This window comes from Drosophila suzukii, chromosome X, assembly GCF_043229965.1.
Source record: "Drosophila suzukii chromosome X, CBGP_Dsuzu_IsoJpt1.0, whole genome shotgun sequence".
Taxonomy (NCBI): domain Eukaryota; kingdom Metazoa; phylum Arthropoda; class Insecta; order Diptera; family Drosophilidae; genus Drosophila; species Drosophila suzukii.
This window is the reverse complement of record NC_092084.1, coordinates 20,402,194-20,425,749: the sequence shown is the minus strand read 5'-3', so window position 1 is coordinate 20,425,749 and position 23,556 is coordinate 20,402,194. Positions and strand designations below refer to the sequence as shown.

The 23,556-nt window shown below is 39.3% G+C and overlaps 1 protein-coding gene across 5 annotated transcripts in view; it reads left to right on the top strand.

Annotated features, from left to right (window-relative positions):
* Positions 1-2,344: 2,344 nt before the first annotated feature.
* IP3K2 (Inositol 1,4,5-triphosphate kinase 2) overlaps positions 2,345-23,556 on the top strand; it is a 29,863-nt gene continuing 8,651 nt past the window's right edge. The window contains exons 1-2 of one of the 5 annotated variants that reach the window (XM_065867968.2): positions 2,345-4,743; positions 17,428-17,654. In XM_065867968.2, the coding sequence (XP_065724040.2) occupies positions 3,118-4,743; positions 17,428-17,523 (1,722 nt within the window). In that variant the 5' untranslated portion in view covers positions 2,345-3,117 and the 3' untranslated portion in view covers positions 17,524-17,654. Of the gene's footprint in view, positions 4,744-13,656; positions 13,927-17,427; positions 18,064-20,980; positions 21,128-23,556 lie in introns of those variants that run through there. The other 4 variants (XM_036821100.3, XM_065867969.2, XM_017068492.4 and 1 more) reach the window with 4 other exon arrangements.

Sequence of the window (23,556 nt, the reverse complement as noted above, 5' to 3'; positions counted from 1 at the left end):
ATTAGTGTGAGTTAGGTTTTTTTAAAGGTTCTATAGAGAACCATATTATTATTTTATAAGAGGGCGTGTGTAAGTTATAAACAATATTCTAATTAGATAAGTAGATACAGTGATTCCCATTACGGTGGCAGATTAGTGTAGCAATCTATCTGGAAAAAAGTCGACCCGGTAGCTCTAATCTTAAGGAGACTTTAAAAAGCTTTCCGAGCTTCGGAACCGCGATTTCGGTCAGTGGGGCACCAGAATCATCGGGCGTTACGAAGGGGCATTCGGAGAGCAGGCGAGAGTGCGAGAATGCAACTGGTCATTATCCTTCACTATTTTTATTTGCGCTCACCTTTTTTTCAGTTTTCAGTTTTAAGTTTTTTCTTTTTTTTTTTTTTTGCTTACCACCAGCGTCTCTCGTCAAATGCATTGACGTAATTGCCCGAGCGCAAAACTTAGCCGTATATCGATCTCGATCGCAGGTGTGTAAACCTAAAGTGGTTTTGATTTCACAACCGCAGAAGAGCCGGGGGGTGTCTGACTTTAAGCTGTTACCACGTCATTCCGCCGGTGCCTATCAGCGTCAGCAACTAGCGTCCGTGCGTCTTGTCAGTCGGCAGAAATGAAGTATATATAAAAAATATATGTGAAAAAGACAGAGAAACAACAACGCACACCAAGCGAGAACAAAAAAAAAAAAAAAAACACAGAAAATCACATAAAACAATAAAAAAAAATTGCATTTTTTAATTGCCCCTTGTTATTTATACCACATACGAGGAAGCGATGGGGTGAGGGGCTTGGTAAGGAGTTGAGTAATCACCGCGCCCTTGTCTACTTAGTAATCACAACCCCCCCCCCCCCAAAAAAAAAAAAAACACACTCTGTCTGAGCTGTTGCGTCTGCGTTGTTCGTCGGCGACTGACGTCACAGCCGCTGGCGTTTTGGACAAAGTGCGATGTCGCACCGTGGGTCAGCCATCATCATCATCATTATAAACATTATACGGCCATCATATCATCATCATCAATATCGCACCGTGGAGTGGGTGGGCATTTCGCACCAGGTGAATCACGTGCTTATCATAGGGCATGTCAAAATCCCCAGATAATAAACATAGGCCTCTAGTCCATAAACCTGTCGATGGGAAATTGTTTTTTATAGTGCATAAGCATATGTTGTGGGGAAGTATCACAAAGGTCTAAAAACCATTTTTAAGCTGATGGCACTTATATAACCCTCAACGGAATTTCTGTAACTGCAATCAGTTTTGACGTAGGTCGTTGGTTTTGCGGTTTAGTTCTACGTACATATGTACCGACTTATTTCGTAAGTCATGTACGCAAAACGGTTTCAAGTGGACTATTCCCGGATTTATTTTCGAGGAATTTAATCGGATCCATTTGATTTCCTTTTTTTTATATAAATAATACTGTTCCCCAGAAAACTTGAATTAAATCAATATAATGTTATTATTTGCGTCACAAAGTCTAATAGCTATAACTATGAAAAAACCCAGTTGGAAACTTATTTATAAACATAAAGTTGCCCATCTCTATTTTTGAAAATGTTTCAAGTGTTGATTACAGGCAATAACTTAATTTGTATACACTACTGTATAGTACTCACATTTATTACTAGGTTAATAAATCAACAGATGGCATAAGTCACTTATTTAAGCAGATTAGTCATTTTTAGAGGATGTAATTATAAGATCTTAAAACTATAATAAATATAAAGAAAAAAACGTTGAGTGTTTAAATATAATTGTTCCAGTTACTTGCGTAAGCGCCATAAAAGCTGATTTCGTGAGAAAAATTTTTTTGTTTAATTGTTTTCTGGGAATAGTTCACAGTTAGCTGTTTTTTTTTTTGACTCAACTCGGGGCGATAAATCACCTTTTCGTCCCATTGTGCGTTAGTGTCGGTGTTTGCGTGACTGTGGGCCTGTGGTGGTGCTGTTGTGCTTTGTTGCATTCAGTCGCATCGCCTGTCAGTCTGTCACTGTGTGTGCTGGTGTGCGTGCGTGCGTCTGTGTGCCGTATCTGTGTCTGCCTCTGTGCTTAAATGCAATTTACAATTACGCGCGGCAATTGGAGCAGTTACCGGTGTGTGCGTGTGTACGTGCGGGATCATTGCACATTGCGTCAACGTTTCAAGATCACAATTACAATTACCCCACAGTAGTAGCAGTCGTAGCACCAACCTCTGAATTACGAGAACAGTGGCAAAGCAACCAAAAAAAAAAAAAAAGTAAAAAAAAAAATTATAGAAGAAAACTATCAACAATAATAAGCCCGCCCGCAACAGCTGCTCGCTGCTTTTCCTCCCCCTTCCAACACCACTCCTCCGCCGAACAATTCTTCTCCACAATTCTTCGTAGCACCCCCGTCTTCACCCCTCTGGCTCTTCGCGATTCTTCTCCTCCGCCCCTCTGAAAACGGGCAGAGCTGCAGAGCCGCAGAAAGCGATTTCAGTTCTGCGACGACAGCGCACAGGTGCCATTCGGAAAGTGCGGACGTAGAATGTTTGCCGGGGAATCCGCAGTCATTTTCACCTTTAAATCCGGTGGAATTTGTCCGGACGCCAGCGTTTGCAACGAGTTATTACGGGACCTCGGCTTTAAATCGTTTTCCATCACATTTACCCCTAACTCTCAACTAGCTATTTGACTTTAACCCCTATCACTCTTTCCACTTACTCTGTTTCCTAATAAATTAGCTCGTTCTTATCTGAAACACACTTCTACGTTTTTTGTATCTCCAACTCCTCCCTTTTTCCAGCTCTCTACCTCTTTCAAGTCCCTCAGATAACATCCTTTTCACCACAGTCTTTCAAATTTACTAACTTTTTTATCAACTCTTCTCCCACTCTCTTCACCTTCCTTCCCAAACTATCTCATCGAGTGTCCTAATTCTATTTATAAACTCTGCCCCTGTCAATGTTTCTTTTTCACTGTTCCCTTTAACACTATCCTTTATATCCTTAAATCACCTTCTTTTCTTACGTAAAACTGCTTCCTTTTGGCATTGCCTGCCAAACACCTTCCCCTCACCCGCTGCCCAACCCCTTCCCAATCCCTTCCAAAACCCCTTCCCCGCCTTGCCCGTGATCCAACTATCATCCATGTGAGATGAGTGCGTGCGACGGTTCGGGAACGGTTTCGCGAACGTCTGACGCCCCCGCTTTCCAATTCGATGTCATGCCAAAGATAACGACGCCGCCGTCGACGGTGACGCCTATGCTGGCGTCGGCAGCGCGGGCGAAAACGACGAGAGCGGTTAAAATTGAAAATAAATGGCCGGCGGCAGAGGCAACGGCGTTCAGTTATCAGCGAGCAGCGGAGCAGATAGGAGCTAAAACTAAAGCTATAGCCAGTGCCACAGCCAGAGCTAAAGCGACAACACCCACCCAGGAACCGGAGACGAAACCGAGAACTGGACTAAACGAGATCTTCGCTAGTAATCCATGTGAAGAGCTCTCCAACAAGTTGGCCCTTCGCAAGGCTCAATTGAAAGCGGCCTTTTTTGGCACCAAAGAAGAGGATAGTAACACCTGCAGAAGCCCTTCTTACGGAAGCACTTATAGAAGCACTTACGGCAGCACCGCTTACCGCACCACTTACCCCAGCTGCAAGACGGAACCAGGCAAGCCGGTGCAACAGCTGATCGATCAGTTCCAGGCCATGATTGTCCAGCAGCAACAGCTGAACGAGCGGGAGCCCAAGATGCTGCCCGGAGCCACTGCATCCAATTCGGACGAGGGTTGCAATGTCACCGGCGGAGGCTTGAGTCCCTATAGCAGTGACAATGAGGATAACACCTTGTCGCCGCGCCAGCGGAAGCTGAAGGTCACACGCTGTGCCAGCAGTGACTCTGCTCTGGGTCTGGATGTGGACGATGTCTGCATGGATGTGGGAATGATACCACCACCTCAGCGGAGAAACACTCTAACCGTTACGGATTTGCCCCTGCGACCGGCTCTTCTGCCACTGGCCGAACCCACTGCCCTGCCAGATTCACCCCTGACATCGCCCACCGGCGGAGCCAACTCCAGTGTGGGTGTGCCCACAAAGGTTCTGCTGGAGGAGCGGGTGGTGGCCGCACCGGGATCGCGACGCGAATCCACCCAGAGCTCCTACAGCGAACTGGGGGGCAGTGGATTGCCCCTGGGAGTGCGCTACGTACGCACCCCCTCCGTGGTGGTCAGCGACTACTCCGATGACATAACCGCCTGCGGCATCAGCATGGAGGAGATGGAGTACTTTCGACTGCAGCGGGCACGTTGCCAGCGGCGCTGCTCCCTGGAAGCGGGACATGGTCATGGCGGAGCCCATGGACATGGACATGGAGGACATGGAGGAGTGGGAGCGGCGGGAATGGCGCCGGGATGCGCCAAGGACGAAGGCCAGTCGGATGTCAGTGCGGCAAGCAGTTGCAGCAACCTCTACTATTGTGGCTCCACCATTTCCGCCCTAGACGGTGGCGAGTGCATCGTGAATGGAATCCGAGTGGCTCTGGCCAGGAAGAGCAGCACCCAGAGCAGCAGCCTAAGCGGCGAGGAGGATGGCGACGAGGAGGAGGAGGAGGAGGATGCCGATGTGGAGGATCTAGATCGCGATCGCGACGAGGAGGAGCTGCTCCAGCAGGAGGATTACGAGCGGGGGGATCGCGACCGTGAACGCGAACGGGAGCGACAGATCAGCGAGCTCCTGGCCGCCACGCAGCTTGGCGATCGCCAGCGGGATCGATCCAAGAAGGTAGGCGCCCGCAACGACGTCACAAATCAGGCAAATCTCAGACTAGACTAGTTTCGCATCGGGTGGCAAGAGGACACGTTCCACGTGGAGAGCAGTCTAGTAGATCTTAATGTTAACCTTTTTTTTTTGTTGTTACTTTCGAAGGCATAAAAGGGCAGTGAATGAGGGCAGGTCTGAATGGCAGCGAAAGAGATAAGCAGGTTGGTGCATATACACAGCGAGAAATGGGTGCTTTCAAGGGGGATCCCCATTAAGTTCCAGAACTATTTTAGAAACTGTGCGAAAATCCCTATCTATGTTGTTTTAGAGCAGTATTATACATATATTCTAGTTTATTAACTGCAAGACCTTTATAACTAAAAAGAAGACCAAAAGGAAAAGACTATTATAATAAGACTTATACTATATATCTATTAAATATAAAACAGAAAGAAAATCCCTTGTATTACTTCTCTGAAGGAAATATACCAAGTGCTGAAGAAAAGATTCCTTATTTTGCTTTGATCAATTTCCAGACAAATCTTCTAGCCTTGAGTTCCTTTGATATTACTTTAAGATATACAGCTGAAGATTGGTAATCCCCTTTATCAGCGTGCCGTTTTCTCACCGTGTATATGCAGGAATTTGTGCGAGTGTATGCGTTTGCTTAAAAGGCTGTTAATTAATTTGATTTTTATCTTATCACAAAATATGAGGTTCTGTTGCTCGGAGAAGTCTTTTTTGTATTCTCCGCTTTCCGTTTGCAATTATTATTATTATTATTCTGTGTTTTTTTTTTTGCGCGTGTATGAATGGAATGAGAACGATATGGTGGTGCTGATGTTGAAAAAAATAAGGGGTGCCTTGATAAAAAAATAAATACATACATACATATATCAACCAAAATACGAAAACCTCGGGTCGGATCGTTCTCATTCCTTTTTTTATCTAGAACTGGAACAACCACAAAGCAACGGCAGCGACAGCGACGAAAAAAAGCTTATCTTATTTAACTGTATATTGTATTATAGATATATATTATGTACATATATAAGCCAGCACATATTTACCTTTATATAATGGCATCTTTTTTGTGATTATTTCTTTTTGTTGTTGTCAACAGACGGCAGAAAGTTTGTAAAGCAAATAAAAGTATTAGAAACCGAATTTTCGGAGTCGTGATAACGATAATAAAGCCATCCACCTGGATATGTCGTCGCCTATATGTACTATAAGTACATACATATATGGGCAAAAGATATGGATATGTGTGTTGTCTGAGCTGTGTGTGTGTGTGTGTGTGTGTGCGTGTTTGGTTAATAATGTTACGCGCTTATCAAGCGGGTTTATCTCTCTGGCATTTTTATATAGTATATGTATATGCCCTCGTCGCCGACGAGCCACAAAAGCAATAATCGGAGGGATCCCAGAAATGGCCCGTTCTTCTTTTATTTTTTTTAACCCACGAGGGTGGAGTGTGCTTAAAACCATATACCATATAGGTTGTTATATCTGTGATGATCCCAGCCGTCAGACTAAGTCAATTGTATAACCCTCTGTCTTACGGATATATTTATTTTCCTGGGTAATGAGCGATAAGCGATCTTTGGCGATATCGCGCATACGTCACCGTTCCCACTAAGACCCGTATATATGTATATATGTCTATATGACACACGAGCCCTCGATCCGGAGGGGATTACTCCATGTTTACGATTACCACTCTTGATAAAATGCCTCTGAGATGGAGTAATTTCTGCAAGCTTGGTAGTGCTATTTCACATTAAATTACGTCTTGGGTGTCAGCATTATAGGATTATATTTATTTTTATGTTAGGATACATTTTCATCTCATATATCAAATCCTAGCTTGGATCATTTAATTGCTGACCCAGTTTATACTACATTTTGTTTTCAGTTTCAGCACCATTTGCATACACTTCTTATTCAGCCTCCAGTGCTTTGTAAGATAAACTCCAATTTTATTAGCATGTCATTACAAGTTCCATACCCATTTGAATACGATTCTTATTCAACTTCCGTCTTTGCCTCTATTTGTTATGAGAATTTCCTTTGATTTGTTTTAGATGTGCTCGTGAATATGCCCTTGCCAAATGCGGAATATATCAAAAAGCTTACTATGTATTATTATTTTTTTGATTTTATATTTTATAATCCCAAATTGGGTTTATTTTCTTCAAGTATAGCTATGAAATTCCAATTACTGGGGCATATTTCAACGGGTTTTTCCATTTTCCTCGATTCCTGGTACTTTCTCGTAACGACCTCAAGTTTCATTCATATTTGGAGTCGTAGAAGTCGGGGCATTATCAGCCATACATACTATACATATATCATGAGCCACATGATGCTGGGCGTCTGTTAGTTTCGCCCGATATCTCCAGTGTTTGGCATTCTTGGACCCCTTATTTCCTGGTATCCTACTCAGCCGACGACCGCCTGTCACCGCGCCTTATCACAGTTGTCATTATGGTTTCACCCCAAAAAAAGGGGGGGGGGGGGTATAGGCCCCGAGAGACGATCTTGTTTAGTTATTCTTCGCATTCCATTTATGGAATGGATGGGGTTTTCTGTTTTTTTTTCCATTGAGATGGGAACTGAGGACTGAAGGCCCCGAGGCTGTCTTCGCATTGTTTTGTTATTGTGGGCTCTGTGGACACTGCGGCGTGGGCTTCATAGAAAATGCCTTTTGCTTACTTAAAGATAAAGCCCCTGTGTGGGTGCCCCAAAGTCACCGACAATATCGCCATTTGGTCCGCTGACGTCGCTGTGACGTCACTGGGGCCCCTTTGTTTATCCCCCCGATCCGATCTACTCCCTGCTCTTCAGCCGAGTCATGATCATTAATAATATCAGCTCTGAAGTGCAAAGTCAGCGACAGATTCTCTTCATGGGCGGGAATATCTTCTTTATGGACCGCAAAATATTGATACAAATTGTATCATAATAAACAGGAAATATGACGCAGATATGGGATGCATAAGAGTACATTATTTATCAGCCTTTCAATATAAACTAAATCTGAAGAAACTTCCTTACGAAATAAGCATCTTGGATACACTTGGAAAAATATTGATAAAACTTTATTACAACAATTGCAAAGAAATAACCATTATTAAAATTATTTATTCATCGTAAAAAAAAAGGTTGTGTAGAAAAAATAATTGTTATACTTTTTTATCATTGACACTCCTTTTAAATAAACATATTTCATGTATATATAATTGGAAAAAAAATTACCATTATTAAAAATATTTATACATCCTTAAAAAATGCTTGTGTAGAAAAGGTAATTGTTATATTTTTTTATTAATGGCACTCCATTTAAATAAATAGGTCTTCTCTGTGATTTACTTATTATGATTATATTTATATAAGATAAAGTAGACAGAAACTTTTCCACGATTGATGAGCTCATTTATTGTATTTGATAAGAATGCAATTTAACAATTTTTAAGACAATTTGATTTATATTTTATACTTTTATAAGATATTGTCAATATGGGGAATTCTTAATCATACACTGATAAATAATATAAACAATAAAGTACAAAGTACACGCATTTAAGCCAATTTAATTTAAACTGTCTATATAGATAGAATCCTATAATAAATTAGTTTCCTAAATGGTGTTCTATGAAAATATATTAGTTTTGGATAGAATATAATCCAGTTTTAGCCTAAATTCGCAACTATTTAATTAGGCACGTGTGGCTTTATTTAACACATCTGTTATAAGCAGGAAAAAGCGGTTTGGCTTGGTCCTCATTGGTTTTGTTCAGTTATTAACTGGATCAGTTAGTACTCCTGTGTAAGGTTTACACCATTTTAGGATTTTCGAGATATCATAAAAATGGCTATTCATGTGGTAAACACTAGTTTTGATAGCACCCTTTTGGAGAGAAGCGTAGCTGATCAGTGACTGACGTCCAACGGCATTTACCATTATGATTGGATCGTGTGGTGCTATTTTATTATATTCTTTTTTTTTTTTAATAGCCTTTATGGTCTCTGCGGGTCGTGCACATCCGTCACAGTCTGATCAGCCCGTCCCAGACCCAGTCCCAGTCCCATTCCCATTTCCAGACCCAGACCCAGACCCATTCCCAGCGTCATATCTAATCAACACATCGGCGACAGCGACGGGTATAAAGTCGGGGTAATCGGGGGGAATTCGTCAGAGGAATTGAAATGGAAATGGGAATTATGACGCCCACTAATTGTGTGAGAAATCGATTTAGCGGCGAGATCTCTCCTCTGGTATCTCACCCCCATTCGCAACCCCCATACCATGTTGTAAGTGGGATCTGGGAGTACTTTTTGGTACAATCCGTTGACCTTCGCTCAAGCGACAACTTCCGTTGACGTCAGCAGCTGTCGCCCATCAGCGATCGCGGCGAAGATCGTCGCAAGTAAATTATATTGCCGCAAGCCCCCCTCCACCCATTCCTCCCCCAACGCCCCCCTGCCACCCAGCCCTTTTCGTACCCCCCGGAAGCTGCAGAGAATAACCGCTGGAACTAAAAACCGGCTTGGGATACCCTAAAATATCAATTTAAACTCGTGGTTTTACCGAACTTTTATTTATTCCATTAAACCAAATTAAATCGTTGAATAATCAAAAGTCTATCGAACTTAAAGAAACATTAATCATTATAGCAATTAGTCATTGTCTATTGGTTTATCTGATATACAATTTTAAGGTTTCTGTTGATTATTATACTTTGAGGACCTATTATCTTTACGCAAAATAGTCATCATGTTATAGGTTTGTTTATTTTATGTAAAACTAAACGTTGTTATCGAATTAGGTGTTGGCTATCGAAATGATCGGCAATTGAAGTTAGCATCCTTTTAAATCTCTTTTATTACCCCAAAACTGTGCCAACAGGACTTGTTTTATTAATCGAGTAGAATTTTAAGTAAGTAAGTATATTATCGTTTTAGTTATCGGTTAGAGTTTTATAAATTTATGGGGTCATGTGTTGCTGTCGACTGTTTTGCGTATCGAAGTAATCGATTATTAAAGTTAGTCATTTCATAGCTATCTGTTTTTATCAATTAGTGTGCCGGCAATCGAAACAATCGGTAATTAAAGTCAGATTTGACACTGAATGATCGATTAACTAGAAAAGGTCCAAACCGTTGGGTAAATAATAAAATCGATGACTTTATCTTGTCAAAATGTATAATAAATTGCGATTTTCGATAAGTTTAGCTTTGGAAAAAGGTTCATTTTATGAATCGTTAAACTAGACATTCTCTTTACCTTTTTTTAAAGTGAGGAGACATTTGACAGAAGTTAAGTCTCGTGTTTACCCAGTGTATCTTGAAAAACAGTTTTGAGTGAACTCAAGAAGCTGTTTTGTAGTGCCATCCAAGGTCCAGTCCCAAACCCAGATCGGAGACCCTTCGGAGTTGGTTTCGATTCTCGAGTGTGCGCAATTTGCGTCATTTGCTCTTGTCGAAGTTGTTTGTTGGTTTCAATTTTTGTTTTGTTTTTCAGCTGGTTCCCCGATTCCATGGCTGGTTTTGTTTGTTTCGCGTTTGCAATTTCCACTGAATTGAATACGAGTCGTCGCTCTTGTGGGACCAGAAATCTACACAGAAAGAAATCCTTGACTAATTTTCATTTTTGAGGAGATCTGATTTTTGAGAAGCCAAATATACCTCAATCTCAAATGAATTTTTGTTTAAAGATACGCAGTACTTAACGTAACCAATTTAATACTAAAATTTATACTAAAATGTAGTGTGACCATAGTTATAATTGTATAAAGAAGCATATTTTTGGGCAATCAGTGAGAGTTTCAAAATCATTAGAGATTTTGAGATCAACATTTTATTAATGGCAAACAAATATTTGAAAGTGGTAGTGATATATTTCTCTTAGAATACTTTTTTCTGTGCAATGTAGCTTGCGTGCCAGCATATTTGTCATTCCTGTAAGTGCAGGCAGTTCCTGCCCCCTCTTAACCCCTTCTTGCCCCTTTTCGGACCCCTTAAAGGTTATGTTGTTGTGTCGCATGTCCCAGAGCGATGGCACCCGAAACACACGCGCCACCAGCAACATGCGACATGCAACATACATGTGGGATGTGGGTTTTGATTTACACTCCACAGCCGGGTTTCCGTTTACAGCTTTTCTTAGTTCTTAACTGAATTGGCTCGGCCATAACCAGAATTTCCTGGTTTCCAAAGGGGCGTAATCGCCAAAACAAACCAAAAATATTTGCTTTATTCGATTCCAGTTAATTGCAGCTGCAGTAAATTAACTGCGAGCGGACTAACACTTGGAAATAAAATTATACAAAATCAGATAGAGCTAACAAAACATTTACCAAACCAGCTGTAACCGATTTTCTTTCACATCAACAAACGGAAAAAAAACAATGCTGTGTACTCAGATAATATATCATATCAATTACCTTTTAAGGAAAATTATAAAACTGGGAAAGTCAAAAGAATGTTTATTTTGTATGGTATCTATCTCCAAATTCTACAAAAGATAAAACTTTTGGGGGAAATAAATGAAATCGGCGCATGGGTAGGTAGGAAATCATAAAACAGTGCCAAAAATAGATATATTGTACTTTTCCATGGCATTTCAGTGATTTGACGAGGCAATAAAATAATTAGCAAATATATGAAGGTCTATTCCAAATTCATTACCGAATCTTCTAGTACAGTAAGGCCCCCAAAGACGCTCCCTAAATGCTAACATGTTCTGGCAATTGCCGATAAGGCAAAACAAGAGCACTTGTACAAGGCAATAGATATCGTCTTCTAATATTAGATGGTCACAGTGGAGATAACAGGAGAACAGATAAAGAAATTGGATAGGTCTATTTGATCGAAGAAGGGAGGGGATGAGGCTCCAAGTATGATTATGGCTACACAGGGAAAACACGGTTGTAATACTAACAAACTACTTTTCATTTTGGTCAAACTGGTATATAGTATCATTTAAAAATAATCTATTATTAACGTTCAATTTATATTAATGTAAACTTGGAACTATGATATTATCACATGATATTAAGCAGAGGTATAATGAGTACTTAAAATATCTGTTTTTCTTATTGCCATGATAGTATCAGTACAAAGTAAACAAATACAAATTCAGTAAAGTATAGCATAGTAAATATGGTATAGGATGTCATTCTCCAGATATATCATATTTTATGATACACTTTTCCGTCCGTGGTCGTGATAAAAGAACACTTAATTTTCCAACCAATTTGCGATACCGAACCATTCCCATTCCAAGACCCTGCCTCATTCCGTATGTATCTTTGCATCTTTGCGGCCTTTCCACTCCATATCCACTCGAGACCATATGACAGCCTATGAGTCGTAGTTAGGGTTTGGGATTCGGATTGGGATTGAAATTGGAATTGGAATTGGTACTCTGTCTCAATATCCACAGCCACATTGAGCTGCCTGCTTATCGCTTCAAGCCATCAGTGCGACTCCATAAAACACTTAGTATGCCCCCATTTGGGGGGCGTGGCTGGCAGGGGGCGGACGTCAAGTGGTCAATTAATAGCACATAAATATTGTGACAGCCGCGCTCGTCATAAAGCCAAGTTCTTGGACCCCGGTCCCCAAAGTTTTGGGGAAGAGGGGCTAACCATGCCTACATACATATATATACATATGTATCGCAGGGCGGCGAAGATGGAGAGCTACCGATTAGAGACGCCGGCAATTTGCATTATGCAAATCAAATGCCAGCGGCAATTTGCCGCCGCAATTAGTCGCCTTGTCAGAGGATCGGCGACAAGGAGTCCGCCTTGGGCTTTTCAGCCAAAGACTCTGAGTTGGGCCATACACGGTGAAAAAACTAGGCTGTGGTCTATAATTATATGGGGACTTTTATGTTGAGCCTAACTATTGATAATCGAAAGCGATTAACTAATAAAATATAAACATAGATTTATCTTCAATTTTTATGTTCGAATTAAAAGTTAATTTTATTGTTACTTGCTTAATTCTCATTAAGAAAATATAGGGGCTTCAAAAAATATTACGGGGATACTTGAAATCACTCTTTAATGTCATTTAAGGTGCCTAAAAGTATGCAGTGAACAAAGCATAGTGGACTTTCTAAATAAATTCATGGATCGTTTGAGGTCAAAATATAATGTTGCATATTCTTAGACACCTACAAATGACACTTGAAACCTTTGTGATTTGTGTGGCACCCCCAATTAATAAAGATATTTCTGTTATTTCATTATGACATTTCAAATTCTCAACGCATTTTTTCTTTTATGTCTAACATCTAAATATTTTTTATATTTTCGCTTAAAAAAAATTTAATATCTCTCAATTTTTAAAAAAAAATTTTTAATTTCGTTTTTTAAAGATCATGTATGATTAAAGATTATTTTAGACAGACCCAATATTTTCGTTTGTTAAATACAATGTTTATAGCATGGAAAATCCTAATGAGATATACCTAAAAAAACAAAGTTGCTTGAAAGTTATTATAAACGGTTCTTAAGTGTCCTTAAGTAACCCCAATTTCTTTTGGGTTCTGTAAAATACTATGCAATTCAGTTTGAATATTTTTTCTGAGTGCACCAAAGGAATTGGCACCGGTGACTGAGCGAGGGTTTCTGTATCCTGGGTTTTTGCATGTTTCAATCAGCGTCATTATTCCATCATGTTCTCGCTGTGTCGCCGCCTGATTTATGTGGCGATTAGGTCTTCTGGGGATATGAAGTGGCCAGGATTAAGGACAGTTCTCCCATGGATTCAGTCCCCCCCCCCAACGATCCCCCACATAAACACACGATCGTTTCCACGGCGATCACTTCGGTTTTCAACTTCGTTTGCGGCAGCAATCGGTTGTTAGTTGGGGAGCTTTGCTTGTTGCCGCTGTAACGGCGATGCCTCAGTTGCCCGAGTGCCGTTCCAAAGTCAACAAGCGGTCGATCGCCGCCGCTCCAAGCCGTTCCGATACGACAACATATATAGTCTAACCACCGATACGATACGATCCCACCAAAAAAAAAAAAAGAAAAAAATGAAATAGCCAAACCTCGTGAAAAACAATTTTTGTTCGGCTCTTTTTTTTTTTTTTATTATTATTTACTTTGCGTGGCGGTGTTTCGTTTTTTATATATTTATTTGTGAGTGTTTTTTTCCGCGGAGGTGGAGGATTCCCAGTGAGCAGTGAGTGGGTTTTTTCAGCGTGTGTGTGTGTGCAGCAGGTTTATCCATCTGCCAGATACTATAGATATATATCTTATAAACTGACCCTAGGGGCCTGACCACTGCAGACATGCCATGCAACTACCATAAACAGTAGTGGCAGTTGCAGTTGCAGTTGCCTTTTGGCTTTTATGGACACCAGCCTACAGTGAGGCCTCTGTGAGGCGCCGACAAAGGCAACATTAATCAGAAGTCGATAAACTTTGACATGCAATCGGCTAGCGGCAGCCAAATGAAGCGATCTTCATAAATCAAAGCGGGCCAAAGGAGCAGCCGTATTTATTTTTATTTTTATTTTTAGAGGGGGGGGGGGGGGGGGGGGGGATTTGGGATGGGGCTCTACTTGCTACCTAGGCGCACTCATTTGATTTATGGCCACTGCGGCGGACCGCCAACAAGTTAATTGAAAACGAGGCGTGACAGTGAAATTTGCCACCGCACGCCAACGGTGGAATATAGATACATATATCCCACAGATATATATAGTGGTATCCCAAAGATGTCCCGCCGATCTCAACTGGATCAGCCAGTAAATCGATAAAGAAAGGGGGGGGGGGGGGAGGGTTGGGTTGGGGGCACAGGGAGCAAGCACTTTTCCAAATGTGCCACTAAACTGACAGATTTGGCCATAATAAAAAATTTAAAAGCCAAATACAAACCGAGTGTGGAGTCTGGAAAATAAGTTGCCAACTTTAATTTATTGTGACATAACGGTATAATCTGACATAAATTATTGATAAGACGAGCGCCCATAAAAGTACAAGACAGTTGGCTTAAGCAATACAACACAAACACAAACGAGCCGGGGAAAAACCCCGAGGAGGGGGAGTGGCTGGAAAAGCTGGAAAAACTAAAGCGAAGCCAATGGTTGGTTGGCTGGCTGGCGGGGGGAAATGTCGGGGAAATGGAGAGGGGGCTATAAGTCCAAACAACCCGAACTGGGTGTGCTCTATTGAGCATGGTATACGATGATATACCATTTTATTGGCATTGATATCAGCCTTTTCTTCTCATTTTATTCAATTAAAAAGTTGTTTATCATGTGATTTGATTATAAATATAAATTTTAAGGTATTTAATATTTTAAAAATTAAATGAAATAATTTTTTACAAAGTTATTAGTTATTCTCAACCCTTTTTTGGGCCTACCAGCCCCAGACATTCCCTTTTTTTTGCCTAGGTGTGTTCTTTTATCAGTTAATATAGCTTTATGATATTATCTAGATATTATATGAGAATTGTTTGTTAATAAAGTTTACCAAATTGGTGTAATATAATATTTTTTATAATATTTTTGGGGGTACATCTATCCGAAAACTCTTTGGCTTTGGAGTAGGTTTACTAAAATATTTAAATTATTTAGTTGTTCATCCTAAAACTAAGCATCAAAGAAAAACATGCTTGCGAATATATAATACAAATGAAAATTGATAAACATTTCTTAGTTGAAAATAAAATATTCCATTTTAATGTTATTGATAGGTTTGAGATCTGAGACTAAGCATCAAAAAAATAAAGCATGCTTGGTAAACAAAATTATTAGCTTTTAATCTTAATGTTAGAGGTAATAAGATCTTATTTAAAATCAAAGTCGTTTAATCCTAGTGTTCCCACCATTTAAGGGTCACCTTTTTCCCGGGTTGTGTCTGCCTGCTCAATTATGGACTTACTAAATTTATTGGGCTAGATGATCTACGTCGGCCTGGCTATTAAATTGTACTACCCATTTCGGATTTATGGTCAGGGTATAACAACGGCCAAAAAGCGAGGCAACAACAAATACCAGAGCCGCTTATAAATCATTTGGCTAACAACAACTGGTCGGCGCTGCAATTGGAGTTGCTGCAGTTGGATCTGGAGTTGGAGTTGGAGTTGGAGTCGCTCGGGCTCTGCAAAAGTATCTTTTGGATCTATTATTTAACTTTTATGTGCGCATAAATGCGGCGATATGATGCCGATGACGACTTGAAAACTGGCTAAGGAGCCCGAGCCAGTTTAAATCACCACTACCCCCCTCCCCCCCCCCCATTTTTGCAGACCGACGGGTTTCAATTTTCCGTTTTGAAGGAAAAAGAAAAAAATCTCTGCCGTGTCTGCTGCACTTTCATGTTAATTAACAAGAAACTTTTATCAGCTCGGCGATTAAGCGAATGCCACTTCTAACGCCCCAACCCCAGATCCCTCTGAGTCTTTATCCATTTGGCTGCGGATATAATATCGTATAGCCCACCACTCCACTTCTCCATCCATTGATCCATTCAGATAAGCGCCGACACACAACAAATTGTGGTCCATAAATTGTTGAATTTCGAATGTCCAAAGAAGCCACGGGGAGATAAGATTGGCCTGGGTGCGGAGATCGTGTGACGGAATTCAATACTCCATATTCCATATTGATACCGGCCATGTCGGTCGCAAAAGATTGCGTTGGCTAATCTAATTTGCCGCATTTATAAGATACCTCATACAATATTGATACAGTTCAAAAATCGTAGATTTAGATTGTGAAATTGCCAAGGGGAGATAAACATTAATAAATAGGCAACTTATTTTCTATAGAAGTTAAAGAAATTATTGGTAAAGTCATAAATTGAATGGAAGTCCCCTAAAGAAATAGATTGAAATGATTAATTTAAGTGATCTCCACGAACTTTTAAGTTATGCATATAATATTTATACAGGGCTAGACAGCTGAGATAGATGGAAGTCATTAATTTAAATTTTATAAACTATAGTGGGACGTAAAAATGCATATTTGGGCGTCTACGAATTATTTCTAATGGTTGATCAATTAAAGTTATCTCTTGTGGTCCATAAATTATAGCTTGTCCAAAGAAGTCATGAGATGATAAGTGTGTTTCGAGATCTTTGGGCTGTGGAGTTCAATAATGAAATTTTAAATGTCAACCATAACAGATTAGGTTGATTTATTGAAAAATTTCCTTTTTGGGAGGGGAGAAACATATAGAGTGGAGTATTTTTTAGGAACTATGTTCACTGATATTAAACATTTTTGAAAGACGTTTGTACTTTTACTACTTTAAGCAATGAAATCTTTTGAATACAATTTTGAACTTATAAATACAACGGTTTTGGAACGTTTTAACCAGTTTATACCAAAAATTTTAGTTTAAAATAGACTAGACGGCCACTTATACGTAAAATCATTTTTAACAATCCTATTTTCTATAACATTTTTTTTTATCATAATCATCATTAATTTTATCCTTAATTCAATTTATAAAAAAAATTTCCAAACAGTCAAGGATCGCGGGAAAATGAATGTTTAAAAAATGACTTTACGTATAATCCTTTGGTATATTTTTTCAATACAGATGGCAATTCTCCATTAGAATTTCTACGATTTATATGATTTCTTTAATTCTTTATAGTTATAATTACTTTTTCTCTCATAAATATAGTTTTTATAACTTTCTAAAACTCTTTATTTTTATCTTGCAGGTATGTTTCAACTTGTGCTTAGCTAAAAGAGATTGCCGGAATCTCGATCGGAATAAGAAACATAGCGTTTATCGAACGGGCAAACAAAAGACTTAGGCAAAGAACTTGGCGCCAGCGGAGGTGGACGAAGGAGGACCAGGCGGAGCGGCAGAGGGAGCGGGGGGCGGAGCGGAAGCAGGAGCAGGAGCCGCGGCCGTTGTGGGTGGCAATCGCCTGGCGGACATGGCTCTGTTCCCCTCCTCTTCGCGGCCGCGGACGCTCATGGAGCAGCTGCTGGCCCGCAAGATTGAGGCGGCCGCCGCTGCGGGCGGAGCTCCCTCCGCTGCCGCTGCCCCCGCCTCTCCTACCGCTTCCGGTTCGGCCACGCCCTCGCCCACATCGCCCAACCCGCCGGGAATTGGGGGAATGGGTATGGGCATGGGTCTGCAGCTGCCCATGCCCATGCCCCTGACCTTGGGATTGGGCTTGGGCCTGGGAATGGGCGTGGTCAGTCGGCTAAGGCGCACCGATTCCCTGGACTCCACCAGCAGCCTGGGCTCGCTGGCCTTCGGCGAGGACGTCTGCCGCTGCGATGACTGCCTCCTGGGCATCGTCGATCTCTACGTGATCAGTGCCGCCGAGGCGGCCAAGAAGAAGGTAATTCATCATGGTTATACCATAAGTAGGGGGGATTTCTTACAGTGTACTTTAAGGTTTCCTTTTAAAATACACCCATTATCTAATCAAATAGCATCAAACTCAGAACTCCCTAATCGAAAAAATATGACTTACAATTTTGAAATGGGTACTACAATTTTGGTCAAAAGTAGTCAATATACCGAAACTAATGTTATTGCTTTTAACTAAAGATGCAGCTTTGACCAAAATAACAAGACCCTAGTCACGGTTCGATTTTATACAGATGTTTAATGTTGTGAAAAACTGTACTATTTTATTGATTAAGCTCTGTTCTTCCCAAGCTTCATAGATTTGGTAATATGGTAAATATATTTAGTTTATACAAAATGTTAGTTGGGTAAAAAAAAAAGTTTGGATTTGTATGCGTGCATTTATAGAAACTTTTTTTAAACTTTACCATGCACAACATTTTATGAATTAAGACGAACTTATCAGGATATCAAAACTTTGTTCTCTGGAAAAAATTGGTCGATTTAATTTTGTAAACTTGTGCTGCTCTAAAAATTTAAGTAAATAATATAATAATAGGAAATATATAGATTTTGTAATTGTCTAAAATATCCGAAATAAGATGTTTATATTGTAGTAAATGATATTATAATATAAGATATATAAATTTTGTAGGAGCCAAAAATATCAGAAATAAGAGGTATTTATAATAATTCCGAGATCTAAGTTTAAACTAACGTTTTAAACTAATTGTGATCCCCACGAAAGTTATTAAGCTTACTATAGGCCCCCATGAAAAGCTTTACCTTGGGATGTTGTCTCTGCTATAATTAAGCTCTTTACCGGGTATGGGGTTTCGATTAGTGTTGCCAGAAATTACTGGCTACAAATCATCATATGCAAGGAAAATAGCTAAAACTGTTTAAATACCCATTATATATTAAGTTAAGAAGACAATTCATCAGTACAACTGCATTACCAACTGAGATGATACAAATTTTGGATGGGATGTATGGTACTTTGGGTTTGAAAATTGAATTTAAAGAAATATGTTAAAAGAAGTCCGGATGTACCATAGTATAGCTTTTTATTAGAACGTAAAAAAGCTGGTTTCTTGACAGCCATTTTCTGGCAAAAACCACAGCGCTAGCTTGGACTTTTGGACCGGTCCAGCCGGAAAGCTCCACTTCCATCCCATTGACGTCACTGGCATCTGAGACGGAGATAGCGCATGAGACAGAGTGAGCGGGACGGGGAGAAGCCGCTCATGCGTAAAGCGTGGATCGTGTGAAAATGAGATCGTTCAACTGATAAGCGAAATGGAGGGGGGGGGGGGGAGGCTGGGGAGTGGGCGGAGGCCTTGAGAGATTTCGGAAGATTCGGAAGAGAGCAATCTTACGAAACACTCTTCTTCCCAGGAAGCTTAGCGAAAAAGATTCCTCCGACTGGAGATCCCTATTGCTTATGCAATTTATAAATATTTTTCGTATTTAATGGCCCTAAACTTTCTCCTGGTGAAAGTGATTTGTGACTCATATTTAATAAGGATCTTGTTGACGATCTTAAGAAAGTTTTTTTTTCTCTTTTATTGCTCTGCTGTGGATTTTTCTCAATGAATCTTAATTTTTTGTACATCTTTCGCACTGCCCAATTTTATTTATTTACATTTAAGCTCATGTTCGCTGGTTTACAAAGCCAACTTCCCATGTTCCCACGAATAAACAATGATATGCAATTATTCGTGTCTAACAATGACCAGACATTATTGGGTAAAACACTATATAGGGTGGTGTTTACAAGTTTTCGTAGAAAAGAAATACAAAACACAAGTTGTGCAAACTATACATTTTACTAAATACCTCAATGATATACTATTTCGGCTTATAAACTAAACCTTTAAATTCTTAATCTCGTAATCATAATCCATAAGGTCTTATGGTTTTTTCCTTGATCAATATCAAGGAGCTATGACCATATCGTAATGGCATTTTCCGCAAATGTAGGATCTTGTTATCATTGACGTCACGGCTTGGTGGCCTTGATCATTTAACTACGTCATTGCGGGTGAGTCTAGGCCAACTAATGAGCTTTGTTCCCCGGGTTGGGACCCCTCTCTCTCTTCCAGGTGATAATTTTGTGTCTGGGTACACCCAGAAAAAATCCCCTCATTCTGGAGTTTTAATAACTGATAATCATACTTTCAAATTAAACTAATTTTATAATATAATCAAGTTTTGACATGAAATTTAGACTATATCAGTTGGAAATTAAAGCTAAGGGGAAGTTTTTTAGGGTTTTAAAATATTTGAATTGATTTTCAAATATTATAAAGATGGTTTCTTTATTCAGGGTTGCCACTTGAACTCAAATTTTTTTTGTCAAAGGCAGATGATATGAAAAACTAAAATGTATACCTCTTCATAGTTGTTTTTTTTATCAGTATGAGCTATTCTTTTTTTTTGATTAAAAATATTTTATTGGATTTTCAAATATTATAAAGATGTATTTTTTGGAAGGGATGCCACTTGAACTCGAATTTCTGTTTCCCAATGCAGATGATATGAACAACTAAAATGTATACCCCTTGATAGTTTTTGAAAGTTGTTATTAGTGGACTACTATTTTTTTCTGTGTGTGTGACACCCCCAAATCTGCGTTATCAGTCTGAGTTTTTGGATTTGGAAATGCATTTTGATTTGATTTTTGGTAGGACTCCCGTCTCAGAGAGCTGATGTTGCTGTTGCTGCTGTGTTGCTCCCGTGTTGCTGTTGCTGCTGTGCTGTTGCTGCCGTGCTGTTGCTGCCGTGCTGTTGCTGCTGCTGCTGCTGCTGCTGCTGCTGCTCATCGCCCGCGGAGCTCTCAGCGAGTTCGGTTCGGTTGGGCTCGTTTGGGTTCCGTTTTTTAGAGCAGAGTCGACCAGTTGAGCTTTTGCTGCGATCGCGTGCGGCTGGCTCGGGGTCTCGTCTCTGGGTTTTTGTCATTGTTATTGTTATTGCTATTGGCTGTGCTATTGCCCGTATCGTATCGCCGACTTTCCGCGTGTGCTTCCACATATCTCTCGCCGCCTCTATATGTATATATATATATATATCTATATGTTTGTGTTTTCACCGCGGCTCTGAGCGCCCCTCTCTGTGTGTCAAGCCAATGCCAGAGACCGCGTCAAACGGCCCACCAAAAAACAAAAAAAATTTAATAATTAATAATAAACAGCAACAGCAACAGCAACACAACACAAACCAGCAGCCGCACATTTAACCAGAGCCGTATTCCAAAATTTATTATAATTTTTTGCCAGTTTTTTTTTTTTAAATAAATTTATTTTGATTGGCATGTGCGTGTGGTTTTCGTATTATGTATTTTCACTTTTTATTAAACAAAAGGGCAACAGGAAGAAAGCTGGAAAAATTACACCAAATTTATAATTGTTCTTAATCAACAGTTAATTGCTGAAAAGTGTATGTGTTCTTTAAACTTTTTATTTTAGAACTAAAATCTAAAGGATCTACGCTTTCAAACTAATGTTTCTTGAAATAAGTTCGTTATTTCATTAGAATCGTTTCAATTTCTTTGATTAAAATTATTTTAAAATACTTACATGTAACTGTGAATACCCTATGCCTATAATAGTATATAAAATCTAAAAGAAGATAGCACAAATGATTGCGCAAGAATTATAATCATTCTTAATTGAACGCTAACTGCTATATTGCGTGTTTTTTTTTTTTGTAATTAGAACAATCCTGTATCTTTTTAATATTTATAAACATTATTTTAAGCCCAATAGCAATCAGATTTAAAAATTATAATTAAATAAAAAATAACAAGTAATTGCTAAGCAGTAATTCTTAAAATATAGTCTTTTATTTTTTACGAATACATCATTTCCGTATTTGAGTTCCAAGTGTTTACTTACTGTTTTCAATAAAATGATCAATATTTTAAAAGGCTTTTTTCAAAATAAAAGTTAAAATCTCAAATCGTTTAAAAGCAACAATATATATAACTAATAAACTCGCAATATATGTACAATAAATATTGTTTTGAAGGATATGCAAACATAAAATCGAAATAACAATGAATTAAATACTTTCTGGCGTCTTCATTTTTAATCAAAATAAATTACTTGAGTCTGCGTGTGTTCTTTTTTTACTGTGTTTTTTATTTGTAAGTTAATTAAACAATTCAAAAGAATCAAGTGGCAAGTTGGGGAATCTGCAATGTGTTGCTGCTGTTGATGTTGCTGCTGTTTCGTGTTGCTGCTGTCGTTGTAAAGTGTGTTAATTGAAGCACGCGCCAAAAAGCCCCCAAAGAGAAGAGTGAGACAGAGACAGCAAGAGTCGGAGCGAAAGAGAGGGGAGAGGGCGTGAGAGGGAGACGGAAGACAGAACTCTTATACTAGATGACTGAAATAGCGAACTGACTTTTGAACCGAAAATTCGAGTATTCAGGTTTATGTAAACATTTACACACTATATAAACGACGACGTCAATGGGAACGCCCTCCCCTTACCGCCAGACACCCCGCCCAAATAAACCCCGTCCAAAATTGAGTGCTACGCAATTTGGAAGCAACAACCACCCACCCACCCAACATCCCCAACCCAAAAAATTATATATATTATATAATTGAAGAGCAACAGCACCTTCACCAATCGTGTTCATTTGCGTACGAACAGCGAATTCGGCAATTGAAGCTCATTAAGTAGCCGAAAATGGAACTAAATCACCCCTCCCCCGCCGCCTTAATTGGTGCTTGATCGTTTCAATAACATCCGCCCAACCACCCACATTCACAGCCCCACTCACATTTCGAGGCCCAAAACCGCATCCGAATCCAAAACCGAATCCTAAAACCAAAACCAAAATCCATTCTGTGCGTCAATGGCACACTGGAAAAAAAATCAAGAGTATAATTTTGGGTTGCCATTAGAAGGTACATTAAAAATGCCAAATTTTATAGATTGTATAGCTATCACTCTCAAAAAACCGATTATAAAATTTAATTGGGCAGAACCACTTAGTAAAACGAATGGATTCATTTTAAAGTGCAGTTTTTGATTTGTTTTGAACCACTTATTAAGATAATTCTGAAATATTGTAAAAATATTCTATTTACTTCTGAATATCTTATATTATTACCATCTTATATGGATTTGTGATAACTTCCAGCCTGATAGCTATAAGATAAATACCTTTTTTCATTTCTCCCATATGCTGATAGTATAATATCGAAATACTTTTATAGCATTCAAAATAAAAAACTGAAAAAATACTTTTTTATTCAATCAGATCCTTTTAATACGAATTCATAACTATTCCAATAATCCATTTAATTAATCGTTTAAAATGAGTCAACTTAATTTCCTGACTGAGAGATCAGCTTTTTTTAATGTTAGATCTTAAAGATATCTTATCTTCGAAACTTTTTAACAACAGTTCCAATTAAAAAATTTAAAAGTATTTTCTCTACTCTTTATCGTAATTAACTTCTTCCAATTT